Below are 27,343 nucleotides of genomic sequence, written 5' to 3' on the forward strand. Positions count from 1 at the left end.
GCCCGCTTTAACATCTCCGCACGAATGGGCCGGCACGCCTGGTGTAATACCACGATCACACAGAAGACAGTTGTGAAGTGGAAGCAATTCGTTTCGTCTGATGAGTGTGGTGCTGGAGGCCTAATTTTTAGTCCCTTTCCCTTTCCTCCCATTTAAGGATGGGTAGGAAAAGAGGATTTGACGGTGGAGGAGACGCAAAGAAAGGGGAAGTATCCTCGTTTTGTGTGTCTCCTCCTCCGTTAAGGGTAGGGAAAGCATCTGCAATTGCGGATGTTTATGGGCAGCGGTCGCTTTCCATTTCGATGGATTCAGGTGGTCGCTTGCTCGTTTGCCACCTTGAATTCTAAAAAAAAAATATCTGAAACTAGTCGGTGCCGTCACCAGGGGATAAAAACATGAGTTGAGCCGTTTTTAATTTTCGCTCTAAGTGTAGCAGTAAATTTTACAAACTGCGTGAATAAGGTCTTTAATTACAATTGTATATTACCGAACCACTTTTTACAAGCTTAGTTAAATGACGTAACTTTAAAGTACGTTAAATGTTAACTAAAACCGCACGTTGGTCGGTGGCACGCAAGCGTTACACGTGAGTTCGCTTCCCGTTGCGTAACAGGAAGGCTCGGGGGCGCGGCAGTGAAAGTAAGGTCGTCGCACTCACACTTAGCGCATACACCGAATGTCAATGTGAGACGGATGCTATAGGGGCTCCCAGGTATTACACGCGATATTATAAAACGGTTTGGTCGAATGACGTCATAAGGATTTACTTTTTTTTTAATTTGAATTAATTGATGAAGTGAGTTCGGAGTTTCCTTTGAAAACTATATTTTGGCGCTTTACATTTTGTTTATAAGATAATTCGAACACGATAATACAGCTGTGTACATAAATATATGTCACTAGCTATTGCTCGCGACTTCGAACGCGTAAAATAAAAAAAAAAGTATAGCCAATGTTACACACTGATGCCGTACCGTTTTAATGGTCAAAGAATTTATAAACATCGGCCCAGTAGTTTTTGAGTTATTTAAAAAAAATAACAGACACAAATCTTTCCTCTTTGTAATATTGAGTATAGATCAATCTATACAACTCAAACACGTCTGTTTTTAAGTCTTTGTTAAAAGTTTTAAAGTAATGTACATACTGGTAAAAGTGGCTAGTCGCTATTCTTTTGTTCACCATTTGCTATGACAATGCTATCTCTAATGTAACCGTTGACTTCCACTGTCTGTACCAAAACATATTGCTATCCTAGTTCATTACAAAGATAGTAAATAGGACCACGACACGTTTCGGTAAAGGAAACTCAAGATACCATGTCATACGTTACTTATTATTTAAATTGTAATTGAACTGTACTCATATGAGCAGTCGTGGCCGAGCGGTTAAGGCGTCTGACTAGAAATCAGATTCCCTCTGGGAGCGTAGGTTCGAATCCTACCGACTGCGAACTTTTTTATTTTATTGCAAAAAAAATAATAATCAGATAAAGAAATTAGTCGCCATTAGCATATTTATTTTATTTTATAAATACACGTGTAACTTTATTTTAAATTAGCAAATCTTTCTGCCTCTCAGTATAACAGCGTGAATGTTTACATTCGTCATTAATCTTCATATTAGATTATATTATAACTTTTAACATCATTTTGGTAATTTCAACAAGACTTTTTTTGAGGTCACAATGATTTGCGTTCGTACGTAATTTCTCGAAATAAACTTAACAAATCTATAATTCACGAATGTTTTGGTGTCCGAGCCAACTGTGACAGAGATTATGAAAACGAGGCGACAAAAACTGTTTGTAAACCTAATTGATTTTAAATACCATTACGAATGAGAAAAATGTTTAGTTGAAATGAAAATAAAACTGAAATAAGTATACCTATTACAAAAGAGAACATTGAAAGAGCCTTTTCAAACATATGTAGAATACAATAAAATTATTGACTTTAAAATATTATAACAGTGAAATTAATAACAAAATACAAGTATGTACACTTCCCTTTTCTCTTTCATTCTTTACTGTTAATAGTTGTCAAATTAAACAATGCCGTTACAATATTCAAAGCTAAAACAAATGTCACACACAACAAACAAATAAACAAAGCGAAACAATTTATTACAATCGCCATTGAAACGCTAGTTAATAGTTCAGTATTATAAGATTCAAACTTTATAGAAGCTTGGTTAGCTGCGAGCAGATGCGCAAGTAAGCCTACTAAGAATGGAAGACAGGACATGACAGCCCAGGACTGTTCGCACGTACCGCCAACATTTCATGTACTACTTTAAGCTATAATTGTATAGCCAATTGATATTCCTACAGTTTTTCCTCGTAGACCTAAATGAGAATTCAACTGGTTTCGGTGAATCTTCTGTTTATGCATTTCCAAATTGTGAATCTCTATTTTTCCGGCATCATACACCCCTGTCGCTACTCCCGTTAACTCCAAGCGGTCTTCATAGATCACTTTAGAAATCAATGCTTTAGTCCACTACTCCGGGCTATTATAAAGTTTGAATGGTACTATATCCACACAAACGAGAAGGAGGTGACCGCGATGTGTCGGTGAAATGCGAAAGCGACCTCGCTCGGGCTAACGGTACACAGTATTGTTGCACTAGTATGGAGGCTGTAATTACTTCTCTAAATGACTAATACAAAACACTATGCAATGTAAAAGAGAGTCAAGCATCAGCATGTGACTTATAATCTACAGGTCCTGCTCGAATACTGCCTTATTCAACGTTTTTCGATTTTAAAATGTCATATGTGAATGGTGAAGGAAATCATTATAATACTGTACATGTCTGTTAAGAATCTCAATGAAATGTGTGAAGTAAGTTGACTACGGCTTAGTCAATCCCCAATTTAGGGTAGACTCTGAGTGCCTCAGTGGGGACGTATAGTGAACTAATGATAATGATGTTTTTTTTAATTTTCTATAAATACTAAATAGACTAACGAAGCTAATTAAGGAAAGTCTTTTTTTTTAAATCTGTCGGTAAATATTACAACGTTCCACGGTATTTTCTCTTTTACAAATGTACTAAGCCCTTTAAAACAAGAATAGAAATAGAAAATCTTCAACTGCTGCTGTTCCCTCCTGTGGTTTGTAAACACGAGATTCATCCACCGTAGCCAGTCACGTTTATGTACGTTTTTAAAAGATTGTTGTTAATCGTTGGTTATTAAAACGTGGTAAATTTCTTCGTACAGCAATAAATGCAAAGCAAAGCCTTCTTTTTCTAACAATTTCAGCAATTGAATTCTTCAAAATTTCCAGTTTCCTAACATTCAAAACAAACTGCCGTTCGGGATCTTCACGGTAACTAAAGGAACGGACTAATGGATGTAGTGTTAAACTATATGAAAGTACTAAGTGGATGTTTAAGTGTTCATTAGATGACTCTGAGTGTAAGTGACAACATGGCGTCCACACATCTCAATTAAAGAAAGTGTCACGCGAGGCGAGTCGAGACAGACGTAACGCTAGTAAGTGACCCCGTTATGATCACCTTTCGCCGGACTTTCTCCGCTCGCGTGGCCCACTTCCACACCGCCTGTTATGTAGGCATTACCATTATGTCGACCGTGAACCGACGCCAATGCTTTCTTTTCCCTACAATAACAAATGAATCACTGTTTTTAAGATTTATTTATCTGATAGGACTACATGATCGATCAATAAGGATAAGGTGGGTTAACATAATTAAAAAATAAATCTAACTGGAAAACACCAGAAATGCAAATAAAATACAGGAGACATGTTACTAAAAACTTAAGATTAACCATTTTTTTTATAAAACATATATGAATTCATTCATAGATTTCGATAAATATAACTCTGAGGTGAATATTAACTAACCTTAATTAAATTACGGGTAAATTGTTTTTATAGATAAAGCATTTTTTCTACTTCATATACCATTTGTGTTGTCAACGGGAAAATTATATTAATTAACTTAATATTGTAGGTTTTTTAAATAATGCTAGTTTAGCAAAAACGATACTAACGCCATCTCTGAATGGTTAGTGAGCAATAGAACAGAATTGTATCGAGAGAGGTCCGCCGGATGTCCCAGATGCATATCCCGTTAGGCGGAGAAAGTGGCTTGCGGGAGTCGAGCAGGGCCGCGCGGGGGGCAGGGGACTGTTGCACCGCCTATGCAAATTATGCAATTACCGCTCGTTTGAAAATGCCCTGAAAACAAACGCTTTTCATGTCCATAGATTACTATTTACAATTGTAAAGTGTCAGGTTCATATTATCATAGTTAAATAAATATTATTGTAATCAATGTTTTGATGTTTGTATTTCTCCTATAATTTAAAACACTAAACTACTTCATAGTTTATGAAGAAATTTGGGGCTTCAGAAACCAAAAAAAAAAGTTTGCAGTTTGCATCCTAAAATTTAAAGGTATGTGTTAATTTATTTGGATAATATTTTTGAGTCGATTTTAAATTGTATTTGGCTAATCTTCCTTTTGTGATATGCCTGTTACATTAGTGAAATATTAAAACACGCATCTTATAGCTCATTATACAACTATCGTAATTTTATTATTTTACGCTATCTGATGTATCGAGTTATCCCAAATACCTGTTTTATGGTAATTTGATTGGCTTTCTAGAACGCTGGCGGTTACAATGATTTAAATAACTGTTGATCGCATTGCGATCTCACAATCCATTAATTAGCACACTTTATCGACGCAATAATTAATCACTGGAGAAAATGAAATAATTCGAACATGTCGCATGAACGCCGGGGAAATGCATGCTTATGCAACTAACTAATGCAATGCGAGCGATGTATAAAATCAAACGTTTCTAATATTACATACACACGTCTTGGCTTTCTTCGACATACTCCCGAGTAAAATGTTGCTCGCTTAAAAAATAGTGCTTTCTTTTTCAATGTCGACCGAGCGAGATGGAAATACTAAGACTGTAGGATAGAAAGAGACTGCAGTTGTTATGTTATTGCGTACAACACCGTGTTCGGCGAGCAGCGGTGCAGATGTCAAATTTCCCGCCAAACGATTCTGTTTTGTTGCACTGAGCAATAAGGTTGTTTATTTAAGCGATAATAATCAGCGTCGTCGCGTCGGCTCGCGTGCGGTGAAATGTGGGACAATCGAAAGCCTTTCTCCGTTCGGTGGTTAGGTATTTTATTCCGTTAGTTTTTTCGCGGCCGCCATTACACCAATATGGCGGGGTGGCGGCATCATTTTTTCGCTTTGTCACGTTAGATCATTCTCGTTAGATGCTGTTGGAAAGCTGCGGGCTGCTTCGCGGAATCTAAGTCGCATAACTGTACATTGTGAGCGGGGAAATGATGTAATTCTAATAGATGGTTTTGCTTACTTATCTTATTTCCTCTTCAATTTGTAGATAGTTTATTGATTCAAATTTAAATAAATTTGCATATTATTATTACAAATGGAAATTCTGCCGAGTCGTTCAGAAATATCTTGTCTTTCTTTCTTTTTAAAAATGTTATAATTTTATTACACCAACTGTAGTCGCAGTGGAAGCTATCTTTAATTTTATTTGTACTAAAAATAAACATTAAATTTTGTGATATCACTGGTTTGTTTTTAAATGTTGTATTAATATTTATTTAGGTTAGTCTTAATGCTGTCTGTTCGCAATCGCAAGAAAAAGTATTAAGGATGTTTTATTTAAACCTGACCCCGTTCGTGCTCTGAACTTGACCATTCTTTACATGAGGTTACGTCTCACGTCGAGATTGTCGTGTTATAGGTTATTACTAGTGATGTGACGTGTAGTATTACCGGTTATAACAGTTTAAGTGCAGTTTTCTTTCCTTTTTTGGCCTCTGTACAGGATTTCTGTTCTGTCATAAATCGAAGACAAAACCTTAAATTTTATCGAGAATCTATGTTAGTGATCGCCTAATCTGTACTAATATTATTAAACATTTTGTACGTATTGAAATATCTCATAAACTACTGGTCTGATTTAAAAAAATCTTTCTCTATTAGTTACGTTTAACTCTAAAAAGTTACGTTTGACCGAGTAATACAGACTATATTTTTTATTGTTTTAACTTCACGCGGACGTAGTAGCTAGCAACAGCTTGTCTAGATAATATAATAATTACAAAGGTTTTGTAAAACAAAAAATGTTTTTTTAATTTACAATCGTCAGGAACTTTTGCGTTGTTTCTTTTTATTCTTATACTTTTTGCTATTTTAGTCGAAAATTTAAATTTAGTGTTAATTTGGTATTAAATGTTACAGCATAAAGGACACACTGCACATCCCTAAAGGAAGAGCAAATGCTTTGTTCACGACGAGGCCGAAGTGTGGCGCGTCCTCAAAACTTACTCCAGTTTACATGGCGGATGCTTGCACCAAAGAATGGTTACATTTATCATAAAACAGAAGAATAACGCCTCAGTAGTGAGTACTGACAAGAGATATGAATAAAATAAATTCTCTTTTCTAATACGAGTTTTGATGTCCAAACCTTGTTTAACAAAGTCGAGTCTTTGAGTATATTTTTTATTTATTTAATCACGCCAACAGCATACGAATATAAAAATTATTGCAAAAACACTATCTTACTAATATTATAAATGCGAAAGTTTTAAAGGATGTTTGTTAGAGTTTGTAGCCTAAACGGCTGAACGGATTTCGATGAAATTTGGCATAGATGTAGAGGATAGTCTGGAAGAACACATAGGCTACTTGTATTTTTTTAAATTTCGCGCGGACGGAGTCGCGAGCGAAAGTAGTTTATTATAAAAAATAGTAGCTTCCCGCTGTCTTTCTGTCCTTTTGTATGCTTAGATCTTTAAAACTACGCAACGGATTTTGATGCAGTTTTTAATATCTTATAAGTGATTCAAGAGGTAGGTTTGTTTGCATAATATAGTATAAAAATACTGATATTTTACACATTTCTACTGTCACGTAAATATACACATTTTCGTATCAACATTAGACCTATTCGAAGCCGGGGCGGGTCTATAGTTTTGTTATAACAAAAAACGTATAAGCAAAATAACTGGTTATTCTATTTTTCGCATTGACAAGAAAAAACATAAATGTGTTATGTTTTGGTAAGATTTACGACGCTCCCGCATTTTACAGTCAAAATTAGTTATTCTCAAAATGTGTCAAGTGTTTAAACACCAACGCTCATGTTATTGAAATGACGTAATTCTCTAAATACAAGTCATAACCTAAATACAAAAATAAGTCTACAATTTTATATAAAAAATTCGTGAATGTAAAATATTTTAAGACTTTGACCAATATTATATTGCTTGATGACTCTACATGTTTTTCAGGACTTGAATGTGTGTGTGACTAGGGATGGGATGTCATCGCGATTGGCGCAAACGATGCCGCGTATGAATATATTCCCATAACTCACTGACATCTTCGTTATGAACTATGGTATTCCAATATATTGGTTAGTAAGAGAACGTGCGTTTATCAAAGGACATACTCATAGTAACTTTCGGTAATAAGCTACAAGACGTTTAGAATCCCAGATGTTTTATATTTTTATTTGTTAACTAGCTTTCGCCCGCGGCTCCGTCTGCTTGGAATTAAAAAAAAACAAAAGTAAATAGCCTATGTGGTCTTCCAGATTATGCTCTAGATCTATACCAAATTTCATCGAAATACGTTCAGCCGTTTAGGCTACAAACTTTAACAAACATCGATCCAGCAATCCATCTAATCTTTCGCATTTATAATAATTAGTAAGAGTAAGATTTAAAAGGTTTAAAACATTCACAAAAGTCAATTTTTATAGCAAATTTTTGCCGTTATCGTGATCCAAATAATGTCATCGAATCCAGTTACAAAATCATTATAAAAATGGGTCTACATAATAAATAATTGCCACATCCTACGTAACAGTCGATTAAGTAGCTATATACGTGACTTTGAAACGGCCGCAATATAATTTCTCGTCTCAAAATCAGAAAGCGCGGCAAACTTACACCGGCTATCCTCCTACCACGACATGTTAGCAACAGTAAATCCAATGCTGATAATTCTATTTATACGATATACATTGCTGCTATTTTATGATAGACAATAAATTGAATAGAAAATAAAGGGCAATGTGTATCGTACATACAGGTTGCAGTAATAAGGTTAGTTATTAAACCGGTTACAGAATCGTGGCGAAAATGTCGAGGCAATGTGGGTCACTGCCGCGCGCATAACGGCCCGCGCTCGATGCCCGCCCGCGTAACGTTACGTGTGGGAAATTATATTTGAATTTGGAACGCCAACTTTTTTTTTTCACCGCTTTTATCGGAGTGTTGCCATTGTTCTTTCACATTGTATTCGTTTGTGGAGCATATCTGGCGGTATTACATTGATGACAACTTTATACCGTTAACGTTGGTGTGTAACCGCCTTTATAATTTTTTTAATTTTGGAAAGACAGCTATATAAAGTGTAAATTAAACCTTGTTTATTATTTCTTTCAAAAATAAATTTATAAATGCAGAAATATTTTTAATATTTGTTAAATCTCCGTTTCCACATAAAATTCAAGTGCGATCGGTGTACGTTCAGACATTAAATATATCTAGTTAAATCTAGCCCAGCGCAGTCTAGACTAGCGGTATTTATCAATAAGCACCCACTCAGCCGCTCGGCCGATCCCAACTTTCCCCAGTTTGAGATCTCTGAGCTGTAACTAATAACTATCAATGTGAACTGCGACTCAACCATCTTGATATAATAAATGCATTTCTGGTAACTAAAATATCAAAACCAAATCACTACATCTAACTATAAATTAAAGCCAAAAACTGGAACCCAGTTTGAGACCAAGCAATATGGTTTATATTATAAATAAAACAATAACCAATTACTGTAAATACACATCACTTAAACTTTTAAAAGGTTTTTTTTTAAATTACGTTAATTAAATAACGCGAAGTATCAAGATGCATGCATCCAATGCATTTAGCAAAGTGCACGGCCGCTTTCACTGCGCCTGCACGAGCTTCCCGCAGACGAATGTCATTAAATTATTAAAACATACTCATAGATATACTAAAGCCCAATTAGCAGAACGCAAATTCATTAAAAAAAATAGAATTATTGAAATTCGAACATGTTTATTTTTTTTTCAATTTTGACGCCTAATGTTTTGGCTGCAAAAGTTGATTTATATCTTCTGTTCCTTTTGTGACTATTTGATGCTTGAGTTTATCTTAGGAAGGGCGTTAAATTTTATGCAAAATTGCATTTACTTAACTATTATTTGCAGTTCTAAAAAATCTACTGTAAATGTGTGTTAAAATTCAACGTTCTTTTCGAAATTATTTATGTTAAGTTGTCAGCAACAAATGTCAATTCGAATGTAAATTCTAAATAGAGGTTATCATCTCTGGTTATCATAAACGGCTTTTCTAACTATAGTAACTATCTACCGAATAGTTATTTTTTACATAAGCAAAAATTAATGTTTGCGTAACATTAGCATCGAATTACCAAAGGCGTTACGTTCAATAAGTATTATTTTCCGCGCTTCGCTTCCTTCCCAATTTGAAACGACACAGGCTGGGGCCAACAAACTCACGTTTGAATAGAAAAGAAAAAACCAACTGTAACATTTCCTTCATTAACCGCCATTTTCCGCTCATGTAATATTAGCGTAAACTTTACAACCAGCTTTCCGTATGCGTAATTGGCAATGGCATTGCATGCGTATACGCAACAACACACAGATGCACAAACACACACAGATGTAATATCAATGCGTATGAAAGTCTAACATCCCCCCTCTCTCACACAAATGTATTTCAATACGTACTATATCTGTACGCTAACACACACAAAAACAACAGTAGAGACGATTCACAGATTGGTGTCGGTGTACAGGTTATAAAATATAGTGTAATTTTTACATCAGTGTGGGTAAAGAAAGGTGTTTAGCTAGGTGAAATGGGCACAGGCCATGTATGCTAGATATGACATAGTTAAACGATTTACAAGCGCTGTGCTCATCCACTGACAGCCAGAATGGTAGACTATTGATGAATGTTTGCAGTTGTTTATTGTGTTGTCAATCAGTATACAAGAGATAGTTCAATATTGAAGTAGCTGATGCTGAAGTTATGGCAATAAGGACTGAGAAGAGACCTTACAGATTATATAATTTGAAATGGACACACTCTTTGCTGAGTACATTTATCGAATAATGGATTGTTTTTACTACCGATGTTTGCACCGTTAGTGATAAACCCTAAGCTGTATAAAATTTTTGCATTTATTTCTATAAGATTTTTTACTGAAATCAAATCAAACAATCTTCTTCATACCAATGTAGTTTAGTTTTAACAGATTATAAGCCAGTATTTAAGCTAATGAATGCAAATTCCATTAGACTGTTTTCCAGGACATTATCCTCAAATTCGTCAAAATATTCTAACCATAAATAAAAATTAAACATGTTATTTTACTGTTTTACTCACAGAATCAAATGCGAGAGCTTATTTAGCTCTTGCAACTATGTATTGGTATGATTTCATTTGATATTATGAAAGTTCGTCGGTGCCACTTTTCTCGGTTTTCTCTCGGCCAGTGAAAGGGCCGGTTTGTTCTAAACTGCACCGTCTAGAAGGTTCCACGTCGTGACTGTTCATAAATTGACAATCTAATCGTTTTGCTTCCATATTGCTCATTCCTGTATTATTTTTTTCTTTGAACGTTTAAACCTTTCCATTTCTATAGCACGATCTGTCTTTTTTCTTGTTATTCAACACTGCTTCGCAACTTATTGCCTAACTTCTGTTGTTTGTATGTCCTTGTTTTGTCTTATTCTTTTTCTGCAGAAAGAAAGAGAGCTTGTACAGCTGACAGCTTCGTCTTTTATGTATTTTTTAGAATAGCAGAGTAATTGTGAATTATTACGCACAATGAACGATTTATAACCAAACAAATGGTCCTTCGAGCCGGATCTGAACCGGTGAACAAAGAAAAAAGGGTAGCTGACAAACGCGGCTTGCGGACAGACAGACAGATAAAAAAAAATTAGATGCGACTTTCTTTATCAGCAACATAAACACATCGTCTTTCCGAAATTTTGATTTTTTTTTATGTCACAAACAGACACTACAATTGTATTATATGTATAGAAGATATCTATTTATATCTATAGATAGATGATTTATCTACATAGCTTTAGTTTCCTTTACTTTATATAAATCTAATATATTTATAAGTTAACATAACATCAGTTAACTCAGTCAATTCGTCGAAGTATTGTCTAAAGGTCAGGCGTGTTCAGAACGTGTTCTGCGGTCTTTCTTGCAGAGAGGGGGGACACCTAGACCTTTCTCTCAAGTTCTGGGTCGAGCCGGTAGCTTATGTAAGCTATGTTTACATTTGTTTATTTCTTATTGTTCCATTTGTTGCTGTTTTTCGAAACTATTCAACGAACGTTGTCGTTTTTTTTCTAGGTTCTTTTGGGCAATAGGAGGTTAGCATTCTGATTGTATAGCCTAATTTCTGTAATTGTGTACGTGAAGGACTTGTTGTTAGTATCAGTAAAATTTTGATAAAACTTCCAATAAGAAGAACATATTTGATTGAATAAAAAAATGGCTTGGAAAGAAAAAGTGTACAATAACACGACATTGGTTATTTATACATTAAGTTGATTAATCGAAGTTATTAAGTAAAATAAACAGGTAGTCATAACAAATAATTAAAAAATAATACTAAATCGAGAAGTGCAGCTATGGGCCGAGAAAGCAGGGCCCTACCGCTTTCGCTTCACGGACTAGTTGCCCGCACGCGCCCGGTGCATGCGCAATCGCCATTCAATAATACAGATTAAATATTACTGCAAAATATCATTTTTTTTTTAAGGAGAGGAAAGAAACAAGCAAGCGACTTACATTATTTTAGTCACTATTATTAAGAACAAAAGTAACAAGTCATATTGAAATTATGAGTAAAATCAAAGAATTGAGAAAGTAAGCAAGTTAATACTTAAATATCATGATGGTTATGATAAAAAAAATCCTAGAGAAAATTTTAAAGTTCCGCTGCCGAATTCAGAGTCCTACAGGGAAAATATTTCTAGGTAGAATGTTTGAAATTTTTGAATCTACCAGGATACAGTTTGTTAGAAAGATATTTTAAGATAAGTAAGTAAAAAAAGTCTAATAGTTTTTCTACTATTTCATATAATGTAAAATATGTAACAATTTATTTAATTAAATAACTTATATTCAATATTGCTATTTTAATTTGAAAGGCGCAAACAGTTGATTTGGTTTCAGTGCCATCTATCCTTGCCGTGGTAAACTAAATGGAGTTATTTAACTGTTGAGAAGAAGTTGAAGAAGATTTTGATTTTTTTGAAAAGTGAATATAATTTAAAAAACGTGAAAATAGTGTAATAAAACTTTTCGTGAAACCAACAGTTTAATTGCAATTTATTAAACAAGATTAGATAGCAACACCTTCACAAATGTATGTTTTATATTCTGGCCACCCGAATCAGGTCAATCAAGGAAGTGCAGCAGTCAATTTGATTGCCATTATTGTTTTTGTATTATTTTATTAAATGAAATGATATTAGATAAATCGGTCGGCAGTGAAAGTTTAATGCAAAATGATTTGGAGATAAAAATATGTTATGTCCGGCGGTAGCGCGAGTCAGTTTATCCGGATAGCAGAAAAACCGCAGGCAGGTGTGACAGTATATTGAATACCGCATAGATTTCCTTTTTATTGGAATTAAATTCGTATTAAATTTACTATATTTAGTTAATACGAGATCTGGTGTAACAAGAAGAATATGTATTGAAGATTTCTTAAATATTTGCGTTTAAAAATTTTTTACTTTAAGTGACCCAGATTCGGTGCCGTGTGGGTTGACCTATCGGATTTGAATGCGGACTAAGCTATGATGTTATTTTTAGGATACGGCTTTGCAGATAATTAAATATTAATAACGGCTGTTTGATAAGATGCACGAGAAAATCGAAGCACAATACAAATCGCGATTTATTCCTAAAAGAGAATTGTAAGTCTTTGTTTCATTTTTGATGTTTTATAAATGTCTTTTCTTTTCTACCTTTTCGAAATACACTTTGGTTTTAATGACACTCGGTTCAAATAATTATAATAACTGAAAGAGAGTGTATTCTAAAATAATTCTTTTGTCAAAATAGAATTCATAAAAGACTATACTTTAAATAATTACAATATATTTTTGCAGATGAGGGAATCGAATATAATAGGAAATCTACATCAAGATTCTTCATAAAATAGACTTGCCCAAATAGTAAAGAAAATGGTTATTCAACATTTTTAGTTAATAATATTAATAAATTTATAATCTTTAAGACATATCTACATTAAAATGATTAGAAAATCTGATCTTCATCAGACATAAACTATAAGAATGGTAACTTAGAGATTGTCACAATATGCGTTTGCGGGGCTGAATCTGCGGGTGAAGGTAACAGGGCCCCAGGCGCTAGGGTCTGAGAGACTTGGCAGTTATGAAGAAGCAAAATGTTCGCACCCTATCGTTAATTGTGTGCACATTTACTTACCTGCTGGTTGGTGCTGCTGTTTTCGATGCGCTGGAATCACCTACTGAGAAAAACAGATTTGATGTCCTACAAGGTTTGTGTTGAATTTAGTGAACATTTATCATATATAAGCTGTTGCCTTTGAATTCACCCATGCAAAATTAAAATAAAAAACGTAATCAGTAGCCTATCTGTTCTTCCAAACTAGTAACTTGCTGGCGACCCCCTTGTTTCCATATTTTTATTTTTGCTGTATAGAGTAAGAAAGATGACAGTTTTATTATTCAGAGGTTTCTACAGTAGAATCCCACTTATAAACTACTTGCTTTCGACCTAGACTCTAGCCATGTGAAATTAAACAAAAGTAGGTAGTGTGTTCTTCCATACTATCCTCTACATCTGTGCTGAATTTCATTAAAATATATTTAGCAGATTAGCCCACAAACTCTAAAAAGTATCCATTGCATTTATAATGTTAGTGAGATATATGTTAAAAGTTGTTATTTGTCTATTCCAGCGATAGAAGGTATGTTAATAAGGAAGTACAATTTCTCCGAAGAAGACTTCAGAGTGATGGAGTTGGTAGTGCTCAAGTCTGAGCCACATAAAGCTGGGCAACAGTGGAAGTTCACGGGCGCATTTTATTATGCCACAACTGTCTTAACTACTATTGGTAAGCAAATTAATGTTATATAGTTCCAGTAAATTTTTTTAAATGAGAATATGGCTAACTAAATTTGCCAAAAATAGCAAAGTGGAGTCTACGGTTTTGTCTTAACCGAGTTGAGTGTGTATTTTACTTCAGGCAATCCAGCTCAGCGAAAAAAAGGAATTTATAATTCACTTTTACTAGCGTGACTGTGTGTACTGTGTTTGTACTAGTGTGTCACTGACTTTGTCTGTGTGAAATTAAATTATTTTAAATATAACCCATGTTAATCACTGATAATGTAGCATTTTATTGGTGAAAGACTTTTGAAATTGGCCCAGTAGTTTTTGAGTTATTTCAATACATACAAAATTACAAATGTTTTAAATAGCAGTATAGATGTAGACAAGAGCAGAATAAAGATAATATTTTTGTATTCTCATTTTAATGGTAGAACCAGTTACAGGGTGTTTTTCTTTGTTGTGTAGTCAAAGATTTTTTTATTATTGGCAATAATCAGTTGAATGAAAAATTCTAGTATTCAATATGCATATAATATAATTTTAGTTAGTTGGACATTTTTAACTATCAAGACCATTTAAATGCAATGAAATAATAAAACCAATGAATTTCCCAGGCTATGGACACTCAACACCTTCAACTATTGGTGGCAAGTTGTTCACAATGTTCTATGCAATAGTTGGTATACCACTCGGCCTCATCATGTTCCAGAGCATCGGTGAGAGAGTCAACAGACTTAGTAGGTGAGTATATTTATCTTACTAGCATTAGTAGATTATTAGTAGAGGTTTGAGTTATGAAGGTTCTACTATACAGCAGAACCTTGATAACTCAAACCTCGGTAACTTAAAAACCTCTATAATGTCAAAAAAAATATGTCAAAAAAAAAACCCTCTATAACATAGACCCTTGATAACTTAAAACCTCTATAACTTGAAAATTGTGTTTCCTTTGGACTTTAACTTATCAAGGTTCTACTATATAATGTAAAATTTGGATGGATGGATGTTTGTAAGTGTCTGTAGCCTAAACTACTGAACAGATCTTGAAGTTTGGCATAGATGTAGAGGATAGTCTATTTTTGAAGGAAGGAATAAGAAGGAAAAGCTCATAGGATATTTTTGAATGAAATGGGGATGTTTCCTAATTTTTGGAATTGCTTTTATTATGTATATAAACCATATCTAAACAAGAAAAATAATATAATAAAATCATATACACAACATTTAATTACAAAAACACTTAACTAAAAACAACTTCTCGAAAGACCGCGAAAACGCCTCATGACATGACGTCACTTCTTTGCTAACAAACCTCGCGTCGCGGTCTGTCAAAGTCATTCAAAGTGACCAGATATAAATTGAATTAGCTATTCAAATAACTTTTACTATTTTTTTTTCGTCATAGTGATCGAAAAATTTGCTCGTAAAATATGTCGTAAAAATAAAAACACTTAATAATGGAGTTCTTATAATATAACACACGCAAACTCAATTATTGTAATCATTAAAAAAAATTATAACTACAAAATGCACTGACATTCACTGAAGTGGTCACACTGCCATGTTGTTTGCGAAGAAGCTACGTCACCGAGCTCTGATTGGTGTTTGAGATAGAGTAATGGAGGGTAAAAAATATTGCAGCGTTTTTAATTTATATTTCAATGGAGACAAACATTTAAGGTCTCCAAATGTTATTATAGGTTTTAAAATACTGTCTTTAAAATATTAAACATAAATTTATTTGAATTTGTAACATTAGGAAACATCCCCATTGTTACTGTTCCCATGGGATATATTAATTTAGTTTTTTCATATTTACTTAATTATTTAACACTTCAATGTATTTTGTAGAAATTGGACACAGATATAAAACAAAGTCTGGAGTAATACATGGGATACAATTCATCCCAGAAACAGTCAGGTCACTACGGGATATATAGGTTTTTCTTTTTAATACTGAGTGTAGTAAATTGTGGGTTACAACTAATCTATAATAATATTTATATTTTTATATGTATAGAAATAACTTAAAAACTACTAGTCAGATTTTAAAAATTCTTTTACCATTAAAAAGTTATGTTACCAGTAAGGCTATGTTTTTTATTATTTTTTTTAATTTCACTTTAATACTGAGTGTAGTAAATTGTGGGTAACGGTGAAATTAATATATGTGAAAGGTAGAATGGATGGATGTTTGTTACTTGGTTCACATCGTTTAATATTTTATTTTATTTCCATATAGACGGAGTAGATAAAGCTAGTTGAACATTATTTTCTCTTTTATAGTGTTATAATCAAAGCATTAAAGCGTGCTATGGACTGCAAGCAAACAACAGCCTCTGAGGTGGATCTGATCTGTGTGGTGACAACCCTCTCCTCGCTGACGATAGCGGGTGGAGCGGCAGCTTTCTCCACATTCGAAGGATGGAGTTACTTTGATAGTGTCTATTACTGCTTTATTACGCTCACTACTATCGGTAAGTTCGCTTAATATTACTTTTCTTTGCAGGGTTTTAGTAAATTTTACTACATACTATTATTATAAATGCGAATGTTTAGATGGATGGATGTTTGTTAGAGTTTGTAGCCTAAACAGCTGAACGGATTTCGATGAAATTTGGCAAATTTAACAGTGGTAGTACCAGTTTTAACATCTTCGCACTGTAGGGCCGGCTCGCCCTGTGTAATACCACGACCACACAGAAAACAGGCGTGAAGTGGAAGCAATTCCGCGTTTCGTCTGATGAGTGTGGTGCTGGAGGCCTAATTTTAGTCCCTTTTCCTTTCCACCCTTTTCTTAAGGGGAAAGGATGGGAGGGAAAAGTGGATTTGACGGTGGAGGAGACGCATAGGAAGGGGAAATGTCCTTTTTATGTGCGTCTCCTCCTCCGTCAATTAGGGTAGGCAACGCATCTGCAATTGCGGATGTCTATGGGCAGCGGTCGCTTTCCATTTCGGTGGATTCAGGTGGCCGCTTGCTCGTTTGTCAACTCGTTTAAAAAAAAAAAAATAGAGGTAGAAGATAGCCTGGAAGAACATATAGGCTACTCACTTTTGTTATTTTTCCACGCGCACGGAGTCGCGGGCGAAAGCTAGTTCCTCTATATTTTTGAAATTTCTTGGGGATGTATAGTGAACTGGTGATAGACGAGTAGTTAAAAGCTATTTATTCCTCAGGTTTCGGGGACATGGTGGCATTACAAAAGGATAACGCGTTGAACCGCAAGCCGTCGTATGTGATGTTCGCGTTGATCTTCATACTGTTCGGTCTGGCGATAGTGGCCGCCTGCCTCAACCTGCTGGTGCTGCGCTTTGTTACTATGAACACTGAGGATGAGAAGCGCGACCAGCAGCAAGCGGAGCAGGTATATTCAGTCATTCATACGATCATTCATTCAAACATACGATCATTCATTCATTTCATTGTTCATTCTTCTTTCATTCACCCTTTAACACGAATTTAAATTTAACGAATGGGCCGGCACGTCCGGTGAAATACCGGCATACAGAAGACAGACGTGAATGAAGCAATTCTGCGTTTCGTCTGATGAGTGTGACGCCGCAGAGGCCCAGTTTTAGCTCCTTTTCCTTACCATCCCATTTCTTATAAGAGGATGGGAAATGAACGTGGTTTTGACGGTGGAGGAGACGCATAGGAAGGGGAAATATCCTCTTTATGTGTGTCTCCTCCGTCGCTTAAGGGTAATCAATGCATTCGCTATTGCGAATGTCTATGGGCAGCGGTCGCTTCACCAATTTGGTGGATTCAGGTGGCCGATTGCTCGTTTGTCACCTAATAATATAAAAATAAATACATTAAAATTTTTGTTATTAGAAACCAGAAAAAAAATTGACTCGAAAATTGAGCTAAAAATAATAAAATAAAATCCACTCCTTTCTTAAGCATATCCTCTTTCACACAATCCATCCATACTTTCTTCGGTCTTCCTCTTCCTTTGTAGCCATTCACATTCAGTCTTAACACTTTCTGGTTTATGTCCCCCATCATTTCGTCGCATAACATGTCCATACCACGCTAACCTTTTGCGTCTCAATTTCTCCACCAATGACGCTACTTTCAAACTTCCTCTAATGTACACATTCTTAACTTTATAAAATCTTGTCACACCACACATCCATCTTAACATACCCATCTCAGCCACATGCAATCTCCTTTCATCCACAGTATAGTAATGAAGTATACTTATAAAAGTTTGGTAAAATAGTACCAAACTTTTTTAATATGCATATGACGCCATATTGTACCAAACTTTTTTAAAGTATACTTTATTACTATAAAAACAGTCTTACAAATTTTTTTTTAAATATGATGTGATTTAGTGGCAAAATTTAATCATTAAAAAGTGTCTTTTTTCAAATTCCCTTGCTAAGTTCTAAAACTCGCACTATTAGTCGAAGGAAGTGGCTTATCTAATATGGCGTCGCTGTGTTGACAATACATAGTTCATTTACGTTAGTTTATATAGAAATACACTCTTGAAGTATTTTATTGTAAACACGATATCAAAACCAACTTTAAAATAAAAAAAACTTAATGAATAGAATGATTAATTACCAGTTATTTGTACCAGGAATAATCAACAAGGTCAAAAAGTCAAAAATGAATTGATTTTTGACTTTTTGACCTTGAGAAACTTTGTTGTGTTTTACGTCGAAGTGACATCTGAGCGTATTTTATGAATGGAATAGACGATTGACGTCAATTGTCTATTGACAACTCCGGTCATAATTTTATTTTATTATTTTTAATTCAATGGTTGAATATTTTTGCGTCAATTTTTATTATAACAAGTAAAATCGTTTAAAAAAATAAAAAAAAAAACAAATATTCCCTATTTGGCGTGTTGTATATTGTGTACGGTGCGCAGGCGCAGCAGGTGGCGGTGCGGCTGGAGGGCGACGTGATCACGGCGGACGGCGCCGTGCTGCGCGGCGTGGCGCGCGGCACGCGCCTGCCCGCGCCGCACCACACCGGTAACCTTTACTACCTTTTACCCGCATTCCATTAAAAAAAAAAAACATATATAGACGATTTTTTTTTATCTCACAGATAATGTGGCTTTTTAATGGTGAAAGAATCATTAAAATCTACCCAGTAGTTTTTGAGTTATTTCTTTAAATCCTTCCTCTTTATAATATTAGTATAGATATAGCCTGTGTTACTCACAGATAAATTTCCTTTCTAACAGTAAAAGAGTTTTTAAAATCGGCCCAGTAGTTTTTGAGTTATTTCTATATATGCAAATCTTTCCTCTATAATTTAGTATAGTTTAGTATGGATAGAGAATCAAGTATAAGTTTAAGTTTTAGAATTCAAGTCCATACTAATGTAATATATCTTAACACACTACTTATTTGTGCAGGATGTTAGCAATCACAATATATTTCTGAATAATTATTTTTTTAATAAAAAAAACCCTGCACTTACGAGACAATATGTTTCCAGGATATTAAACTTAGAGATTAAATAGTTTATTTCCATTTTTTCTCCAAATTATTTAATTCCAGAGAAGTAAAAAGTAGTGCAGAAAAATAAAAGACACTTCTGACAAAGATGTGTCATTTACACTTTACTATTCTAATAGACTACTATAGATTTCGACTTAGGAAGTTTGAGTTATAGAAATTCCACTATTTCTAACGAAAAATATTGATCTAAAAGCATTAGAAAGTGTTACGTGGTTTGTCTTAAAAATTGGAAACAAATTAATATTTTTTGCCTTTAAAAATTCTAACACATAAATATTCCTTATTTAATGTATATCTTTTTATTATTTCCAGGCGATACTTCAATGATCCCGTTGTACATAGACGATGATTACGCTCCCAGCGTTTGCAGCTGTTCTTGTAACTGTTTTGCTCCGAACAAGTAAGTTTATTTTCCAATATAAAACCAATAACAATATATCTTCTTGTTATAGCTTACTATAACATATTTTAAACAGATGTAATTTATATTTCAGGTCAATACCGTACAGAGACCCACTATCACCTGTTCCACCGACAAACATAAAGCAAATAAAATCCAAAAATTACCTCGAGTTGGGTGGAATACCGAGATATATAGAAAAAGCTTCATCTAAAAATAGATCCCAGACTCTTCGTCTTAATTCAGCATCAGGCTATCTCTATATGAATGCGAGAAATGATTTTACTCTAGACCCTGAAGATTTTAGAGAAATGGTAGCAAAAAGACGGGAACAATTACGACGCGGTGTTATGATGTATGAAATGAGATGCAATGAACAATATTTAAACCCATACAGAAATAGTCTAAGCACCAGAGTGGAAAGTCCTCATAGTTCTTCGCTTTATTCGATGAATATCAGATCAGATAATCGAAGCAACGATCCGTTAGTCGACGATTACGATTCCGAGAAATCGAGTTACGCGAGAAAAAAACTAATGAGGAACATAGCTCGGAATACCAACAACAAACGAGTAGAAAATTACTTCTACGATGATGCAGTTCTACATTTCGATGATGAATACGCTTTCGATGGATCGATATTATTCGCTAAAAGGAGAAAATCGATTGAAACTAATTGGGATGAATTTGCGTGTGTTATGCCGAAACATCCGGCTTACGAGGACCAAATATCAAATGACGGTAGTTGTGGATATTATCTCCCTGATGACGACCAACAGTATTTCGTGAATGACACCCTCACCTTCAATATGCCACCGCATCGAGCGAGCATATAGTGCCAAAGATTTTGCCAAATTAGTTTTAGTTAATACTAAAATAAACGGGCCAATTAAATTTAACTATACTAGGAAACTTACAATTTTGCGGTAGTTTTGAATTTTGAAGGTTATAGCTTTTTTTAAGGGTGAGTCTAGCGCTTCGCTTGTACATAAGGGATGGAAGAAGTTATGCTGTTTCATATATCACAAAAAGTGTTCATTTAATATGGGCATATAAATATTGTGTGTGTTTAAAAATATTTCGAAGTGAATTTAGTGAATAATTCCTTGATTATTTCAAATTGTGTGCCAAAATTTTCAATCAAGATGCCAAAGGATGAAAAAAATATGTCACAAAAATACGCTCAATTCAAGAACGAATGATTGAACGACCTTTTTTAATCGTTCATAATGATATAAGATATTCTTGGTCGTTGTATGAAACCATTTTGTTTTTTTTTTATTTTTTTTATTCTAATGGCTATTGGTAATATAAAGAAATGTATTAATGTCGAAAAATTTAAATTGCATTTATAAAAAAAAAACATTTGAGCTCAAAGCTTTGCAGTAGAACTGTATTATTTAAATTGTTTCTAGCGCTGTTTGTAACAGTATTTTGTTATTTTTTATAAGGTTGGCAAAATTATAAAAAAATGTTGTTTATTAATAATTTGTTATAATTATAGCTCAAAGCTTTTGTTTCCAAATTCTATAATCCAGTGCCAAAATTAAAAAAGATTGTTGCATTTTATTAAGAACAGGGTAAAAATCTTGTATTGATTCAATCTCTGAATAACACAGCTGTAAGTCTGAAGTTAGCTGCATTCTCGAAGAAAGAGACGGACATATACAAACGCTAAGGTGAGAAAGAGACGACACGATATGACAATGCTGATTACTAAATTCGGATATATTGTGGATCGTATTATGTTTATTGGTTTAAAATTCTTGTGTTATGTGTTTTTGACCGACTTCTCAAAATAAGGAGGTTATTAATTTTTGTTTTCTTTATTTCAGTTTATGAAATTCAATTTAATTTGGATTTGTTTGCAATTTTCGTAAGTCGAATATAAAAAAAAATGTTTAATAAAACTATTATGCTTTAATGTTTATGGCCGTTTTGTACAATATTACTTTGTAGAAAACAACTGATGTATTTTTTGTAGAAATTTTGTTATTTAAAATTAAAAGTTTCTAGTTTTAAGATAAAATAACATCTAAATTCTAAACGGACATTAGTTGCAGTTTTAGACTGAATTCTATTTTTTATTTTGAACATATTTGAGCCAAACAATACAGTATGTAATGAATGGGAATTTTTCCTATTGGGTCGATTGGTAGTTCGATCTGCCCAACGGGAAACACCCGTTTTTATTATTTTCGACCTGTCTAATGCTCAATATTTAATTTTATTATTAATTACAATTGAGTATTGCTTTGTGATAATTTATCTACGTCTTTTTCTAATGATAGTATTATTATTTTAAACTTTTTTAGTTTAAAAATATTGATTTTCAATATTAACTTCAAAAGGCGTTGAAATCTTGATGGTTAAATATTTTTTTTTTCTGATATAATTGTCAGTTGCTCAATTTTATATGTATTTTTGTGTAATTCCAGTATTAATTTATTTCTGTTTATGTGACTATTTTAAAAATCTATATTTTTGTTATTCTACTAAAATGTTTCCATACAATGTTTTCTTTGCTGAATTTGCTATTTTAGGTAGATTTCATTTTCCATGAGATGTTTTTTTTACATTTTTCAGTCTAAATATTATTAGAATTGTATTAGATTCAATTAAAATCCTAAAATAATTATTATCTTGTTTAAAACGAAACGTAAACAATTGAATGTAAACAAAATGAACTAAAACAATTTAGTTATTAAATGATGTTCATAGTTGTAAGGTTATAAGGGAGCTACATATGTAAAAAAACCATAGTTTGTCTATGTTTTATTAATATAAGTTACAAATTTAATTTACTATAATAGTAACGAATTTTAAATTTAAATAACATTTGGTCATCATTTATTTGAGCTTGATTTTTATAGTAGTTTCTCTCCGTTTAATATTTGAGTAAATATTCAATTTTTTTCGTTAAAAAAAGCAAAATCTGTTCTTTAGACACTCGACTGATTGTGTAAGTTAGATCATCTTGTTTCTGTGCATTTCCACTGTCGAAACATGTATAACGACATGTTAACCTCACACAACGATAATTTAGTTGAATTTTGAGGTTAAAGACTAACAGCCTTACAAATAAACGCGCCATAAAGTTAAACTTGGAATAAACTGGGTATAAACTAATATTAGTACAAATTTTACTTATACTCAATTTATTCCTAAAAAACAAATGTAATTATGTTATTTGTCGTTATATGTTCTTAAAAGTTTTTTCCATTTCATGTTTAGAATTGTACGAATCAGTCCCTCTAAAAAAAAAATTGTGATTTTTTACTTTTCGTTTTTCCAGCCAGCGTCAAACCTCTTTATAAATAAATACTCTATAGTTTACTATATTGCATTTTCCAGCTTGTTAATTTTATATTTGTATTTATCATGTATGGAAATGTATGAGATTCCTGTAATTAGATTAGTGTATACTGAATGCTGTGGAGACGGATCGTGCTAAGGCTCTAGGATTGCGGTCAACTAATTGTAACTATAAGATGTAAGTTGTAAGATAAATCGGATTTCATTAAAAAATACACTCAATGTTGGATGTTTTATTTTCAAAGCCAAATTTACATACAAAAAATGCTAAAAACAGATCTAAAAATAGTTGAAACGAAGCAAACTCATTATATAAGAGCCGTAGAACATCATTGATGCAGTTTTCTAATATAAATTAAGCTGATCGCGTTTCTGTTTTAGTGCCATCTAGGTTGTGAAACAGGAAATTGATTTTTATAATTTCAATGTTGTCAACAATGACAGGAGATGGCGTTGTTTTAAATTACATAATCTTGTAAATTGAAGATTTAAATCTGAGGATTTGTTGAATTTATCTTACAAAGGAATTTTTTCTTGCTTAGAAATGAAAAATCACTCTCAATTTTTATTAAAAGTAAAAAATTCACAAAGATCTACATTTTTAAAACTTGGAAAAGATGGTAATAACATTTTTCCCAAATATTAAACTATAATTGCTCAATGTTAAGTGTAGTCCTTTAAGTTTGCGCTAAGATTTATACAGTTTGTATATTCGACGAATTTCAGAATCGACACGTGACATATCATATACAAAATTATGTAGCAAAAGATTGCTAAGGTACGCTTTAAAGTTTCTATTTGTACACAAAATGCTCTGAACCGCTCAAAGTAAAAGGAAATATAAAAGCAACGATTTAAACGTAATTCAAGATGAAAATGGAAACAAAACTGGGCTTTTGAATTCTCGGAATCGTAATAAATTCGAGACGGCGCGGGCTTTTTTAGATATTCACTAAGAATTTAATAAACGCTTAAGAGAGCACACTGTTATTTTCCTTTGAAAGTGGCCAAAGAGAATAGCAAAAGAAAAATGAGAAAGGTGGGTGGGTGCGCCTCCCCGGGCGGGCGCGCTCTTTGAATAAAGAAAAGTTAAAATTTTCTTAAAACACCCCGACTGGTGCGGGGTGAGGGGTGGGCGCTATCTATCTTCGTTTAAGTATTGGCAAAAATGAACCCCCCCTCAAGACTGCGCCCCTTTCCCACCCTAACGGTGTCATTGGTTGATTTTTAAAGATCTGATTCGGGGTCCGATGTTTTTACGAATTAAGTTTTTTAAATTTCCAAATACGTCTACAAAATTCATTACGAAAGTTAAGATGCTGGTCAGTTGTTCAATATAGTTTTTAACGTAAACAAAAATATAAAAATGACAAAATCCAACAATCTCACAAACATCTTTTTTGAACATGTAAGAAAACGTTTGACAGATACACGTTGTCAACAGATTTTTTTATGTCAACAAAGTAAAGTTCGCAAAACATGACCCAGTATAGATTTTCATAAGTCTTTTATCTTTTACAAGCTTCAGATACGTGAAAACTCTTGTGTGAAGAATATGTTCTTTAATTAAATAAGTTGTTGAAAAAATGTAATTTATAAAATTCTAAATTCGACGAAGTTGTTTGTTTTTGTTATACTACTTCTAATAATTACAAAAAATTAGACAAAAATACACCTTAAGAAGCAAAACAATTTACAAAAGGATAATTTGTTCTATCGATTACATAAAATAAAAATTTGTCTGCGTACTCTACGCTCTACTTAACCGAACTTACCGCGATTTAAGTTATTCGAAGTGAGAAGTTTAGCGATTTTAAGTTACGCCTCGGGACAAGAATTTTCACTTCACTTTCACAAGCCGCGGCCGTTGGGATCACTTTGAGTTATGGGTGTAATCGAACTTCGATCTCAACGCATTTACTAGTTATTACCCAGATAATTAAATAATTAGGAGCGACACATAAATAAAATAAAAAAAATTACAAAAATGTTGCGTACACTAAAGAAAAACGTACAATATTAAACACGGGTTTTATAAACCAATTATACAAGTGATCAGTGACCCTGATTAACCTAAAAAAAATAGGGCCTGTCCCACCACTGGCTGATAGACGCTCAGATAGCTTAAAAATGACGTCACAGTCAGAGAAAGTAAGAAAATCCGATATTTCCATCACATATTTTACACGTTGGATTGTTATCAGGCAATTTGCTATTTTGTGGGACAGGGCCTTACAAAAACATAAATGAAACAACACTACTTTTAGAACCATGTTCTAATAGAGCGGATTTATATCTTTTAAATTGAATTGGTTGTCTATTTAACATTGACGGATAACCTAAAAATGAGTAGATCAATCGTATTTAGGTTATTAAAACAATATAAATACATATTCATTGAACAAGGAGAAATGGCTCACATACATTGTTAATTAATTTATTTTGAGTTTTGAAATTGATATAAACCTGTCTGTTTTCAATAAGTCTATGATATAGTGTTGTAAAGTTTTGACTTTAGAGATGTCTTTTTTGAATGCAACAGTCTTTAAACATCAGAGAAGTTATAGTTATATTTGTTATTATATTATTACTTACAAAAGCCTTTGAATTTAATTTAAATTTAAGCTTATGTATATTAAAAAGTAGACTCAAGTATACTTGTTTCACAAATTCATGACTTTTTATTTAATAGATAATGTTAGTTATTGTTATTAAAGTTATTTGTCTCAATACGGCAACAATGTCGGGAAACACGAACGCTTTGGTAGCGTCCGAGCGGCGGAAAATAATTTTATTTAAGTAAAATTGAAAGCGGGCTCGAGTATTTCTTGTACAAATTTTAATATCTCGAGGGGGTAGATACGGCTATTTATATTTTTCCTCCCCATCGTTTCTTTTGGCGATTATTATTCTGTGTTCCGATGGGCCGCGGGAGGGTGGGCCGCCCCTTGGACTCTTTCCTTTTTGCTTCTTAAGTCCATCTTGAGACAGCACAGCGCAATACCTGGAATAGACATCGTAAACTTTTTAAAAAAATATGTTTTTATAATCCATTCTTTTTATTACTTTGGAATGGTTAAAAATTAATGCTTCTACAGTATCATTTTTGTGATAAAATTTTATTTGGTCTGTGACAATTTAAGCATGTATTTATAGTTTAGGTAGTTTTTAGGTTCCTTAGGTATTTATAATTAAATATATTAAGAATTAAGAAGATAGTTATAGTATATAATGATGATGATGATGATACATGTCCAGAAAAAAAACGTAATATAGATTTATTTAAGTTTAGATAAATTAAATAAATTCATCGATAACGACTCAACACATCGACCTATTCTCTGGTTCTGTCACTTACCCCTTTTACTGGAAAAAGCGTGGCACCTACCCGGAAGGGGTTCGATATTTAAATATAAGAAGAACAACCCCCTTTTTTCAAGGGGGTGCTGGCCACCCTGCCGCGGATTTATGGATCTGGCCCCGAGATGGCGCGTAATTACTTATCTTTGAAAATACAAATCAATCGCTCTTTAAAACGTTATCGATAACTTTTATTCACAACAATTTATAGCCACGTAGTGACTCTACTAGGTCAAATATGTTGACAGGATTAGGATGCCACATAAGAGATGTCCCTGACTCTTTTAGCCACATACTTTGATATGTTCACTAAGTTTGATATAATATTCAAATAAATTCTGACGATTTTGACAAATTACTGAACGCGTTACGCTAGACGTTGAATTTAAACACTGCAATATATTAATGTCTGTAACCTTTGTATGAAAAAATACATATTTACAGTGACCAGGTTCAACGTTTATACAATTTTGAGTTCATTTTTAGTTCATAGGCAAACATTTTCCTACTAAACGACCGATGGTTGTTCCGTTAG

General features: G+C 33.4%; 1 protein-coding gene, 2 long non-coding RNA genes and 1 other non-coding gene across 7 annotated transcripts in view; 3 read left to right on the top strand and 1 right to left on the bottom strand.

Annotated features, from left to right (window-relative positions):
* LOC106111330 overlaps positions 1–6,452 on the top strand; it is a 92,294-nt gene extending 85,842 nt beyond the window's left edge. Inside the window, exon 3 of the long non-coding RNA XR_001226154.1 lies at positions 6,280–6,452. This is a non-coding gene — a long non-coding RNA (uncharacterized LOC106111330). The remainder of the gene's footprint in view (positions 1–6,279) is intronic.
* Positions 1,371–1,452, top strand: Trnas-aga. Its single transcript has one exon. It is a non-coding gene; the product is annotated as a tRNA-Ser (tRNA).
* Positions 6,453–12,529: 6,077 nt separating the features above from the next.
* On the top strand, positions 12,530–22,547 carry LOC106111374 (potassium channel subfamily K member 9-like). Of its 2 annotated transcripts, none has more exons than XM_013293428.1 (10): positions 12,530–12,722; positions 12,954–13,057; positions 13,253–13,665; positions 14,089–14,244; positions 14,858–14,984; positions 16,530–16,720; positions 17,421–17,608; positions 19,133–19,238; positions 20,046–20,133; positions 20,210–22,547. In XM_013293428.1, exons 3-10 carry the CDS (start codon positions 13,539–13,541, stop codon positions 20,967–20,969), a joined length of 1,743 nt encoding a protein of 580 aa, XP_013148882.1. In that variant the 5' UTR covers positions 12,530–12,722; positions 12,954–13,057; positions 13,253–13,538; the 3' UTR covers positions 20,970–22,547. The 2 variants fall into 2 exon arrangements, with proteins under 2 accessions (XP_013148882.1, XP_013148883.1); XM_013293429.1 differs by having other exon boundaries at positions 20,228–22,546.
* Positions 22,548–23,666: 1,119 nt separating this feature from the next.
* LOC106111377 overlaps positions 23,667–27,343 on the bottom strand; it is a 41,951-nt gene continuing 38,274 nt past the window's right edge. For all 3 annotated transcript variants that reach the window (XR_001226163.1, XR_001226164.1, XR_001226162.1), the window contains exon 3: positions 23,667–26,452. This is a non-coding gene — a long non-coding RNA (uncharacterized LOC106111377). The remainder of the gene's footprint in view (positions 26,453–27,343) is intronic.

The sequence above is a fragment of the Papilio polytes genome, unplaced genomic scaffold, assembly GCF_000836215.1.
Source record: "Papilio polytes unplaced genomic scaffold, Ppol_1.0 DF824169.1, whole genome shotgun sequence".
Classification (NCBI taxonomy): Eukaryota; Metazoa; Arthropoda; class Insecta; order Lepidoptera; family Papilionidae; genus Papilio; species Papilio polytes.

Excerpts from the sequence above, each read along its gene's own strand:
- LOC106111374 (XM_013293428.1), top strand. The coding sequence starts at position 13,539 with ATGAAGAAGCAAAATGTTCGCACCCTATCGTTAATTGTGTGCACATTT. Across the intron at positions 16,721-17,420 it reads TATTACGCTCACTACTATCG|GTTTCGGGGACATGGTGGCA; the intron begins GTAAGTTCGCTT and ends TTTATTCCTCAG. Across the intron at positions 20,134-20,209 it reads AACTGTTTTGCTCCGAACAA|ATGTAATTTATATTTCAGGT; the intron begins GTAAGTTTATTT and ends TATTTTAAACAG.